Genomic DNA, 12,900 nt, shown 5'->3' with positions numbered 1-12,900 from the left:
CGAGCGGGAGGAGGCGCTGACGTCACACGTACGAAAACTTCTACGAACGTGAACGAGATTTACCGAGTGACCCAAAGTTCAGTCAGAGTGCACAAATGTTTTGGATTGTGTCACACCTCCCCCTGATGCATTATGTTAGTCTTCTCTCATGGGGGATTTACAGTTGAAAAGGGTTTGTTGTATTCTTTGTAAATATTGTGTTAATAACTGGAGGCCCTCAGTGGAGGGATGTACAGTCGTCACTGCAATCAAGTGTTTTCTGTTACTGTCAGTCAGATTTCTGCACCTGTTGAAAGGTATTTTGGCCCACTGCTCATCAGCAAAGTGCTCTAATTTGTCTGGGACTTTTTTTTTTTATTATTTTATTTTATTGTAATTGTTCTTTTCACCCACAATTCAAAAGCAATGTCTTATTTCACTAAATCACAATTTAGCAATTTTTTTATTTATTATAATTTTTTTCTATTTCTAGTTACCTGAGTGACTATTGTGAATTTTGCCTTTTCTTTAATGGGAGGGTATGAATAAATTTGAGGACGACTGTAGTAGCCCCTGCAGGTAACGATTGCACTGAACCCCAGTAAACCATTCTTCTGTTCAACTTACCACAAAATAGGTGTTTTCTTTCAGTAATCATGGTTGGTCTGTTGTCCAAGGTGAAATAGGTACTATCCATGTATACATTACATGTTATTTAAAATATATCTGAACATTTATAATATAATACAATAATACACCCATAATACAATATATCAACATTTTTGGAATTTGAGTTTGACTTGAAATATCACCCAGAGATCAAATGTTACATCTCCAGCAGGAAGCTTATATATATTTTCCGTTACAAACAATGTGTCCATATTTGTGCAGTCAAAATGTGTTACCTTGAATTTAACCATGAAATATCATCCAGTGTCAAATGTAACGTCCCCAACAGAAAGCCCCAACATGGTTGCTTATTTGCACAAAATACCATAAATATAACTTCCACCCTTTTTGAAGGTATACAGCATTTTTGGAAAGTGACCTCTGACCTCTGGCTGACCGATTGACTCCAAAATTGAATCATTCCGAGCTATCCTATAAAATATCAACTTGTTAAACCTTAGCGCTTAAGCTAGAGAGTGTTCACAGACACACACAGACACAAAGATGGAACCCTTATTGGGGTAACTATAAAAGTAAATCATCCTATGTGCTTCTGTAGAAGGAAAGTGGAGTTCTCTTTTTGATACATGAAGACTTCTCAAACAAGAGGCCAAAATCATATGGCTAATGGCCCATTCATAAACCAACATCACCTACCTCACTGTGTGGATGGTTGTGAAACTGCCCAGTGAGGGATCATAGGACTGCATTATAAGTATTTGGTAAGTGGTGTCGCAGATCCCTCCTGGGGTAAGCGATAACTGTTCCAGTTTAACATTAACATGAGATTTTTAAAGGCAAGCTTATGACCTACCTTTTTAGTCAGGCTTTTGAGTCCTTTATTTACAACACAATGTTGGGATAGGGGGTTGTTTGTATTGTTTTATTGCACTTTTATTTCTGTTATCTGTAAAGCACCTGGTGTTACAGTTCATTTGTATGAAAAGTGCTATATAAATAAAGCTTGACCGATGACTGATTATCATTTAGATGCAGGTGGACTGCTGAATCCTGAAGAGCTGGCTCTTCTGTGCTGTGGAGCGGTTGTTTAGTTTCCCCTATATATAGTTCTGTTTACTCCTCACTGCACTGGACTGTATATTCAGCGTTGCTCAGCTTGTGTTTGTGGTTTTCACCTTAAGGGTCCAGTGCATGGATGGTGTGTTTGTAATAAATCTTCTGAAGTTTCTTTGACACACCAGCTACATAATAGATGACAATGTTGCGCTGTTCTCTTTTTCATCTCTGTTTGATGTTGTGCTGTTTCTTCCAGATTTTTTTGGATGATTTAAGAGTGCCTGGTTGGGAGAGCCACTGGCTTTATGAGCTACATTACAATGGTTGTGCTCCTTTTCTTTTTCCACTGTCTCAGTAAGAACATTCTCAGCTTGGTGCTGTTGGGCTCCGAAAATCATCTTGTGTTCCAGTGGGTGGTGGGAGTCAAACAGTAGGTGTTGACATGTGAATGTAGGTAAACTAAATTCACGCTACAATCACACTGACAGATAGACAACAAGCAACAGTACTTTGAGTTGTGTGTGGTGTTAAGAAAAGGCTTTTTCCACATTACAGCACCAATATCAGTCCAAAAACAGAGTCTTTCATCTGAGTTATTTAGATGCCTGCAGCATCAGACGGCAGCATGAATCCACATGAGTGTCTCTACGTAAGAGAACTGTGTGCATTTGTCAAGTGGAACAATACGACCTTTAACTTCATTAATACCTTGTCATTATAAATTATCCATAGACATGGAGACAGGATCGATTTATGTCAGGAGCCAACAGTAAGCCTCACTGTTTACTTTTTCCACATCAGAGAGGTAAGCTGTCACACACAGTCACAGTTTGGTTTGTTGCTTCCAGCTGTTTTTAGAAGTCTGAGTTTAATAAATACTTGCATCACGAGACAGCAGCAGGAGCTTCGAAGTCAAGGATTGGTGTGTATTTATGCACAAACAAACCGCAGTGATCTCATTACTTAGATATAATCATAAATGATCTCTAAAATAAGGTCAGGATCAGTCAGGATTTAACAGGAAGTCACACAGTTTTTGTTTTCTTGTACTGTTGGTAAAATAGTAATTAGGTTATCACCACACATGGACAGAGTTTTCAGTGTTTAGGAAACACTAAATACAATTGACTGTTAGTTATTTAGACACTTAGCTGTTATTAGTTTACATAGAGTTTTTTGTTTGTTATGACATCATTAAACATCAGTTGACATACTGTCTAATGTCACATGAATTACAAATATCACATGCATAGCGTGGCTCCCTCCAGCACTGTAGGAGGTATGTCTGAATGAATCTGTGAGAAACACGAACAGAAAAGTGACCTTTGTCTGAATGACAGAATGCTATTGCTTTAACACACTGATAAAGACAGCAATGTTATATATGAATGTCCTCAGTGTGCACAGCACAGTCGTATAAAGGTAGGTTACTTCCCTTGACATCCTGCCTTGTGAACTTCATACATTCTGTGAAAGAGTCCACTTCTTCTCTTTGATTTTGACGCAGGTGTCATTCACACATCTGACCTGGATGACTGACAATGTATACAGACCTATCCTTTAAGATTTTACATCATATATATATATATAAAACAAAATTACTTAAAGAAGTATTGGAAAGGTTTAAGCGATTATACACAATATCTGTATTTTTTGAAATTTACACAGGGGAACAACATTTCATTAGTGTTTTTCCCCACTGCGATTTTTCAAAGTTATTATGGAAAGCTGGGCAATACTCTATCAATAGGAAATTTGGTAATTATTTCAAATATTAATATATTTGATGTGATGTTATATTTTGTGTTTTGTGGGATGGATACTAATATCAACTACATGATTCAGCTTCTGATTATTCTCGGCACACTCTATATCCATTATTCAAAATGGTCCAGCTCCAAAGCCTTTTAATGTTTTTTTTGTTTTTATCAAATGTATGGAAAACAAAAGCTGCCAAGACTCTATATATTTTTTAAGAAGTACGTTTTATTTTAAGTTTTTTAAAAGGACTCGTGGCGAATGAGGCCAACTGTAAAATAAGAAAGCAAGTATATCTATATGTGATTTTTTAACTCTTGTATTGAAAAAGTTTTCAATTAGCCTCTATGCTAATAAACATTTTAAAAAATCCTGAAATTCAGTTCTAACTTTTGCTTTTGTGTGCCACCGTCATGAAAAACTGCTGGAGGCGCCCCTGCTCCACGCATGCGCACTGCTATAAAGCAGTTTACTTCCTGGTATGTGAGGGAGCGTGTGAAGTGTAGTCTTTTCTTTGAGGACTGCATACGTTGAAGGTTAAATGCTGTAAGTTGCAGGCTGGACAGAGTGTGCAGACGACCGTCCTCGCCTCAGAGTCTCACGGTCTTCTGTCCGAAGAGGACTCACCGTCTCTCCAGTCGGTAAAGTGGGATGCAAGCAGTCGGTAAAGTCATGAAGGTTTTCATTACGAGGCGCATCCCGCCGGAGGCGATGAAGATCCTGTCAGCTGCTGGAGCGTACGAAGTATTTCTAACTACCAAACTATTATTCCCCACTAGAAAAACAGCATTTATCAGCAAACTTCCTTTATATTGCACTCAGGCTGTGTGTTATTTTCATTTCTCTCATACTGAGTCAGTGGACGTGGATTCATGTTACACGCTTCTCCTGCCAACAGGCTAATTGGAGGTTGTGAGACCTAAAAATGAAGGTGCAGCCACCTCAGGTCACACTCAGCCACCACTACAGTCAGTTTTCTCTGAGCTAAACTGAATGACAGCTTGTTCAAGTCAGACTGAATGATGCCACCTCATGCTCTTGGGCCTCTCTGTCTCCATGGAAACAGGTGTGAGGTGTCTCAGTGGGACTCAGATGAACCAGTGCCGAGGACAGAACTTCTTAAAGGAGTCCAGGGGGCTCACGGTCTGCTGTGTCTGCTGTCAGAAAAGATCGATGTTGAGGTTCTGGATGCTGCAGGTGCTCATCACTCTCCACTGATGGCAGGACTGGTTTAGATGTGTATAAGGAAGTGGGAGTTCGCTGCACTGATTGATCGTTCAAATCATGACAAAAATCACTGACATGATCATTTTACACTGCTTTAAACTTATGCTACACTATGTTTCAGAAGTATAGATTGAGAGTTTTATCCCAGTACGTTTATCTGACAGCTATACAGGAGTGATGTATTCAGATCCTTTACTTAAGTCAAAGCACCATGAAAAAAGTACCTACTTTAATAAACATGCATTAGTATTAGCAACAAAATGTGGTTAAAGTATTATTGCAAAAGTTCTAGTTTTGCTCCAATGACTGATCTGTTATTAAATGACTTCATTAGACTATTAATCCTGAAGCATCAATGTGTCAGCAGCACGTTACTGTTTCAGCTGCTGCTGGAGCTTGTTTCAACTTCGTTAAACACAGTTTTATAAACAAGGACAGTAGATAAATATGAGGGCTCATCAGGTTGTTAATGAAAGAAGAATTAAGAGAAAACAACATTCACATACACAAATCTGTTTTCAGTTTTTGGTGAGATACTGCATCATTTGAACATTTATTGAAATGAAACCATCCCCACAAAATGTAATCCTCCTCCATATTTTTGTTCGTATATGATATGTAGTATGTGGCACAGTTTGCGCAGATTAAACTACAAAATAGTGTCTTGTTGTTACATTTGGCTCCATCTTCATCAACTACAACTTTAATATCTATTAACTTCTACCTTAAAGTACCATTGACATTAATTCAGTAATATATAGTAATTATGGTGACTGTCTACACAGCCAGTACTTCAACTTTATATTTTTTACACTGCTGTACTGCCACATTTACTTAATTAAAAGTAGCAATACATACTACAACTTAAACTGTGAGTCAAGCTACAATTATTTTCAGTATCCATCCATTATCCAATTATTTATTATTTTTAGTTGACTTTGCTTAATCTTCCATTTGCTTTAGCTCAAATAACAAGAAATCCAAGTGTAGCTGTAGTCTCAACAGTACTTGTGCCTACATTTCAGCTGCTCTGTCTTTGATTTTAGGGCCAAACCTGAAAGTCATCAGCACCCTGTCTGTGGGATTTGACCACATGGCACTCGATGAGATCAAAAAGCGGTGAGCTACAATCATAAAACCTACCTTCTCTTGGTAAGAGGTTGAGTTAGGAGCCTCCTCAGTTATATTGCTGTTTGTTTTCAGTGGCATACGTGTTGGATACACTCCGGACGTCCTGACCGATGCCACGGCAGAGCTGACTGTAGCTCTGCTTCTGGCCACCGCTCGCAGATTACCAGAGGGAGTGGAGGAGGTCAAGAAGTTAGTCCCACCGAGTTATACATTTACACTAATTGATGGCTTCTCTATTTGTGTTTCTGTGACTTTTTAACCAAAAGTAGTGTCTTAAACTGCCTACACAATGGTAATACTGTATTTTTCTTTCTCTCAGCGGTGGCTGGAGCTCGTGGAAGCCTCTCTGGCTCTGTGGTTATGGTCTTTCCGGCAGCACTGTAGGAGTCATTGGACTGGGACGCATAGGTTCAGTTTACTGTTACTTCTTTATTTACTTTAGCTCATTATGGTTAGATATAAATCATAATACCACATCCTGCTGCCAGGTTCTGTGTTTTCATATTTGACAAGCAAATTGTGATACGAGTTTCCTGATAAAGTTTATGACTTGATTGTCTGTTTGTGTGCAGGTATGGCCATCGCTCGGAGACTCATGCCCTTCGGAGTAAAGAGGCTGCTGTACTCGGGCAGAACTGCCAAAGCCCACGCTGCTGAGGTGAATGGAGAGTTCGGTAAGAAAATGTAGAGGGTTTTTATGGCCTTAGAGTGGGGCTTTAGGAAGGGCAAGGCAGTTAGTGTAGGAGCCAATTAGTGCTCATTAAAAGAACAAAACAAACAATTTTTGTCTAGTCAGATGTTCCACCTGGAAGGTAAACTGTTTTATGACCACTTAGGTGGCAGGCTGCTTGAACAGTTGCTGGTTCTGTGAGTATTTATTCGTAAGTTATTATGGATCATGTTTGAGTTTAATTGGGATGAATGACAAACGAGAACATAAAAACGACCAAGCGCTCAACGGCAAGCTTTGTCTCAGATTTGGTTCACATAAAGCGACAATCAGCGCATCATAAAGATCATGCAGGTGCAGTATTAAAGTGGTTTCAAGTACTGATTAGGCTGCTACAACAGGTAGCATGATTGGTCAACATGCAGTAAAGGCAATAAATATGTCACCTTATGTGACAAAAAAACTATGCATTCTGCTGTTAACGTGCAATTAAAAAAAAATGTATTTCTCAGTTCTTGTCATTTTGGCGCTGGTGATTTTAGTTTTGTGCTTCATTTTTTGCGGGGGAGTGAGTGGAAAATTTCTCTGTACAGGAAAAACCTTGGAGGAAGACACACAATGAAAGGAAAATAATCAAAGGCACAGTTAGACTAAGAAAGGGCAGAGCAGGAGAAGTTGAAGATAGTATTAAAAAGCATTCCAATGAAAAGTTTTAGTTTTCAGATCTGCTTATGTGATACTGTGTTCCCTCCCTTACTCTACTGTACTCTCCTCTCTGTCTGACAGTTCCACTGGACACACTTGTGTCTGAGAGCGACTTCATAGTGGTTTCCTGCGCTCTGACACCAGAAACTCAGGGCCTGTGTGACAAATCTTTCTTCAGCAAGATGAAGAACACAGCAGTCTTCGTCAACTCAAGCAGGTAGACCTCTAAAACAGTGCAGTGCGTCCATTATGTCCATTATGGGTAAAGCAGTAGATCTGGAATATACTCTACACCCATGGACTTCTTTTATGGCATTAAACCACTCTCCTGCATGCTTGATACCAGCCATGTCTGTTATTAGAATATATAAGGGTAGAAATGAGGTGAATTCTGTGTTTTAGGGGAGCTGTGGTCAACCAGGAGGATCTGTACCAGGCTTTGGCCAGTGGACAGATAGCTGCGGCCGGTCTGGACGTGACAACACCTGAGCCACTGCCAACAAACCACCCGCTTCTTACGCTGAAAAACTGTGGTGAGTAGAGTGGCCATCCCAAACAGAAACATGTTTCTTGGCCTTTTTTACCACTCTGTCTATTAATTTGACAAAAAGAATCACTTTAAATTTGTTTTTAAAAAGCTATTTTCTGTTCCCTCTTATCTTGCACAGTGGTGTTACCGCACATCGGCAGTGCCACCTACTCCACAAGAGGCGTCATGTCAGCTTTGGCAGCCCGAAACTTGCTGGGTGGTTTACAGGGCACAGACATGCCCAGTGAACTCACCTTCTAAAGCCTGAAACTATGCCTACTGCCTCCTCTGGTGCTGAATAGAAAACAGAAAAGAATAACTTACAGATGGAAAGAATACTAAGAATACTAATGTAGTTCAGACATGTTTAGGTGCATGTATCATCATATCAGTGTTAGCTGGATAGATTAATTTGATTGTTACATTTAACACTGAGTTATACTTCGAAAGGTAGGAGGGTCATCTCATCATGCTCCACTAGCTGTACATTTAGGCAAAGTGGCTCAGACCGATCTGCAAAACACTATTCTAGTATGTTCTGTGCAAAGGATGGAAGGTAAAATGGGAGCAACAAAAAATAGATAGTAAATCTGGCATATGTTAATAATCTAAATATGTTAAGTAGCTAATATCAACAAACTTTATCCAGAATCACAGGCCCCATCTTGAATATACAGTGTGCATTTACAGGGAAGGAAACACTCGGTTTTTAAGTTCTTGCTAATGAACAGACTTGCAGCACTCCATATCCCAGGGTAACTATGCCTAGTTAGCCTTGTGGAAAACTGAATAAACCTTTTTTTCATTTGCATTTTAAAAGATCCCTTCAAAGTAGAATCATTAGTTGCTCATCTGTCCCATTCTAAATGTAACATTTGCCATACAGATTACCGTCATGCTCCATGGTCTGCACTTTATTCTGCTGTGAAAGCTCCATGTCTGCACTTACTAAACAGCCCAACACTCCACTTTAGTTTGTGTCAGATTTTTTCTGAAGTATAAAAATAAAGTGTAGTTTAAATATACAACAGCGTGTGTTTAAAGTATTTCCTCCTGCTGAAAATGTCATGTCCAAAATAGATTTGTGATCAATAAAAAATGGCCAAAATTATATTAGTTTGGTCACATTTTACATTTAATTTCATGAAAATATTAAAAATAAATCACAGCAAGGTTGAAGACGGAGAAAGCTTAATTTAAGACACATACGAAAACTGACTTTGATTTCATGGCACAAAAAAATAATTGATTGTCTGTTATTCATTAAATAAGTTTAGAATTTCTTCTAAACTTAAAAGAATTAAGTAGTGTCTTGATCCAGCTCTACATGTCAGAGCAAAGTGTCTGAGAACGACTGATCATCTTTCCAGTTAAGACAAGTGTTCTTCGAGTGTTTGTACAGATGGGACGACTGGCTGAAGCGCTTGCCGCACTTTGGACAAGGATAAGGCTTTTCCCCTGTGTGGACGCGAATATGCTTCTTACAGTCGGTCAAGTTCATGAAGGTCTTACAGCAGATTTTACAGGCGTATTTCTTCTCCCCCTCCACCAGCAACACATGGTCCTGGGCGGCCGCTTTCTTGCACTTGGACAGAACATCCTCTGAAGCTCTAGTGAGAGGTGGTTGATTAGTGGCATCTCCCGCTGACCCAGAGGAAGAATCTGTCCCGGCTTCTGATCCGGGCGGCACTTTGGGGGCGATGCGACGAAAGGTTGTCGTTGTTGTCCCTGTGCTTTTCCCAGCCCTGGAGGGTTGGACGAGGGACGCTTCCAGACTGAGGCCTGGTGTGATGCCGCTCAAGAACCCTGTCAACGAGTTCTGGCTGGGCTGGAGGATGATTGTGTCGCTGAAACCAGGGCTCTGAGTTGGGAAGAGCTGCTGCAAGGGGACAGAAGTAACCGGAAAAACAAGAGAAGATGACGAATCGGAGGAATGAGCAGAAGAGGCGTTTGCTTCATCTGACTTTTGTTCACCTGTTTGTGCAGCAGCTGTAGGAGCATCACTGGCAGCAGCAGCAGCAGCGGTGGCAGCGGCTGTAAGGCTTGCTAGACTGTCTTCTTCCTCCAGAGCTCCCATGACGCTTTCACTACCGGGATTAAGGAAGCAGGAAAAGGCCAGTTCAGACAGGCTGTCCAGGCCTTCACCATCTACCGAGTCATCGCCCAAGTCTGCAGCTCCTCTCTGTGCGTCAGAATGAAGATCTGTGCAAAGCTGTGACTGTAAAGAGCTGACATCACCCTCTGCTGGGCAGCCTGTGACTATTTTCTCATCATTTAGCTGTGCATCCAAACTGCCTGCAAGTGGAGATGGAGGAGAGCTATTTCCTAAAGTGCCTAAATCTGGGGAATATGAGTTTAGATTTTCCTTTTTCACCTCAATCACTGCCACCTGTGGCTCCTCTCCCTCCTCTTCCCCCACCTTTACTTTGACCACAGTGTCTCCATCTGTATCTTCACCCTTCTCCTTCACACCTGTGCCTCCCGTGCTGCTGTCTGACTGGCTTGGTAGCTGGATTTCCTCTGACTCCTTGTTTGCTTCGTATTTCTTCTCCTCCTCCTCATCATCTGGTTGGTTTTCCCAAAGTCTGTCAGTGGTCGGGGACAACAGATCTCCGTCCTCGGTGCTCACGGTGCTCCTGGTGACAGTCGGCGAACACTCCTTATAGTTTTCTGCATTCGGCCTGCAGGTTCTCTTCCTGTCGCCGATCCTCTCCTCCAGTGATTTCCTCTTTTGCCTCACAGATGATGCTCCCCTCTGCACCCCACCGTCTTCATCCCCTCCAGACTGACTCACCTCCACTCCTGCCTCCTCTTTATCAAGATCCTCCTCCTCCTCCTCCACAGCTGATGTGACCCGTTGCTGTGAACTAGCTGCTGCCTGGGAAGATGGACTTTGCTGCTGCTGTTGCACCGACCTCCATCCTTTGGGCGGCGAGGAGGGGAAGTTTCTCTTGGACAGGTGGAGCTTGCAGGCCTTGACCACGGCATTGAGGTGCAGGTGCGATGCCGCCAGCAGCACATCCATGACATTGGAGGCCCTTAGAGAGAGGGTGGAGGTGTAAATCATGTCCAGCAGGGTGGAGAAGGCCTCTGGGGTCACCACCTCTGGATCCAGCTCCATCACATGGGGGCCCCTGTCAGCTCCTGGACCCACCACCTCCTCGCTGGAGCTGAGCAGAGCCCTGAAGTGGGAGCTGCAGGCTGCCAGGATGGAGCGGTGAGCCTGAAAGGTCTGACCTCCAACCAGCACCACACAGTCGCACAGCTGAGCATGCAGGCGCTGGTGGTTGAGCTGCTTGAAGATGTGCTGGAAATGACCCGGAAAGTCCATCACGGCCGGTGCAGCTCGTTATGTAACGCTGAATGTGTTGTTTCCGAGCATCTGTGGTGAAGCTGCTCAGGAGCTGCTTCTCATCCACATGTGCTCTGATAAAAACGACATCCTAGGACACATTTCACATTTGCAGAACAGCTCCAGTGTGATGCTCAGCGGTGTATTGTCTGCTGTCGCCCGGCTTTCCTAGAAATGCTCCGGATGGTGGACGGGCCTGGTCCAATTATAACACCGAAGGATGCGGAGCAGACCGACAGCTGGAAGCGGTGTCCTCCTCCTTCCCCTGCTGCTGCTGCTGCCGCTGCTGCTGCTAAAAGTTAATATGAAATCGGTATTGTCACAGAGCCTCCATTTACACAATCGCCCGCTTTAGTGTCCTTTGTCGACGCCTCCATCACTTGCAGAATCTCATCAGACTTGGACAATATCGCCCCCACATGGTCATATTGTTGAAATGCAGTCTTAACTTCAGTCATTCATCCAGGTCACTGTAATCACAACAGCTTCAGAAAGAGCCAACTGGACTTCTTTACATGGTTCTTGAAGACCTTTCACCTCATGTAAGGCTTCTTCAGTTCTAACTGACTGATGGAACACCAGATTTATAATGTCATCCCTCAAAATTTGAGGGTGACAGTATAAATCTAGGGTCCCCCCCAAACAAGCCTCCAGTGAGCCCATTGGTTTTTACTGAAGCTTATATTGAAGATCTTGAGAATTTTAGACAGCAACATTTTTTACTTGACTCTCACTCGTATTTAAAAAAAATCTTTATTCTACTTTTGCATTTTTTTTGTCGCGGTTCTTACTATGCTTTATTTGTATCTAGCTGCTTTACCATTTCCTCACTGGATGATTAATAAAGTTGATATTATCCTGTATTTTTTACACTATTGCCAGTCAAAATATTTCAGTGTGATTTGTTAATACACTAAACATCAAATATTTAGTTAAACTTGACTCTTTTTTGTTGCCAGTTGAGCTTATTTTACCAAACACCATTTGGTTGTTAGTCAAACTTCTCGAAGAAGTAAAAGTCGTAACAAGTGAATGATTGTGTTGTGACTTCGGCTAAAAACACAACACAATTCTTAATACATTGTTGTTGTTTTTTTAAAGTAGTAAAATAAGCACATTTGTTGATTGGATTGGTGAAATTTTATATTGTTTGATGTGGTCCGCTGTCTCATTCTGTTAATGCAGCTGGCAATGAATGGATAGTGTCAAATGATGTGTTTACATCTGTTTAATATGATAATCATTTCCTATCGGTTCTGGATTATGGTGACATTTTACACATGCATGTATCAGCCCTTTGACACTGTTTATCACTCTGCATTAAGATGCAATAGCTGCAATACTCATCACTGTGAGCTGTATGATGGACAATAGACCTTATTTATTTATAAGGGACAAGGTTTTTAGCCATCTACATTACCTCATTACTGTCTTTTAATGTGGGCCCTGACCACACATGCTCAAATGATTGGATTACGCTGCAGACACCGGCTGCTTTTACGGAGCTTGGGAAATCCACTTTACCTGCTGTGCACCTGCAACCCGAAATAACCTGCAGAACAGTCTGAAGACTGCCTCTTGTTTATCCTTTGGCAATACAGGCTTTTAATTCTTATCTTACTTTACTACCAACTGCCTCTGTTTTAGTCGATTCATTTCTTTTTAGAACTTAAATGCTCTTTGCTTTTATTATTGTACGAACTTTGCCTTTTAATATATATATCTGCTTACATATTTCATTTTCTTACTTGGCAACATTGTAAATGAAGCCTCCATACTTCCATGTACTTAAAGTTTAAATTACGGTTGAATGAAAGGATATAAAATATGCTAAAATAATAACACACAATAATTATATGGGAA

At 41.3% G+C, this 12,900-nt stretch overlaps 2 protein-coding genes across 2 annotated transcripts; one reads left to right on the top strand and one right to left on the bottom strand.

Annotated features, from left to right (window-relative positions):
• The first annotated feature begins 3,905 nt into the window (after positions 1 to 3,905).
• Positions 3,906 to 8,710, top strand: grhpra (glyoxylate reductase/hydroxypyruvate reductase a). Its single transcript, XM_008293130.1, has 9 exons — positions 3,906 to 4,160; positions 4,490 to 4,620; positions 5,697 to 5,769; positions 5,854 to 5,970; positions 6,101 to 6,189; positions 6,354 to 6,455; positions 7,238 to 7,373; positions 7,559 to 7,689; positions 7,825 to 8,710. Exons 1-9 carry the CDS (start codon positions 4,075 to 4,077, stop codon positions 7,944 to 7,946), a joined length of 987 nt encoding a protein of 328 aa, XP_008291352.1. The 5' UTR covers positions 3,906 to 4,074; the 3' UTR covers positions 7,947 to 8,710.
• On the bottom strand, positions 8,529 to 11,016 carry LOC103365645 (zinc finger and BTB domain-containing protein 5-like). The gene has a single exon (XM_008293132.1). It carries the CDS (start codon positions 11,014 to 11,016, stop codon positions 9,016 to 9,018), a length of 2,001 nt encoding a protein of 666 aa, XP_008291354.1. The 3' UTR covers positions 8,529 to 9,015.
• Between the last annotated feature and the right edge of the window lie 1,884 nt (positions 11,017 to 12,900).

Source organism: Stegastes partitus, unplaced genomic scaffold (genome assembly GCF_000690725.1).
Source record: "Stegastes partitus isolate 25-593 unplaced genomic scaffold, Stegastes_partitus-1.0.2 Scaffold860, whole genome shotgun sequence".
In the NCBI taxonomy this organism is placed as follows: Eukaryota; Metazoa; Chordata; class Actinopteri; family Pomacentridae; genus Stegastes; species Stegastes partitus.
This window is presented reverse-complemented; position numbering and strand designations above follow the sequence as displayed.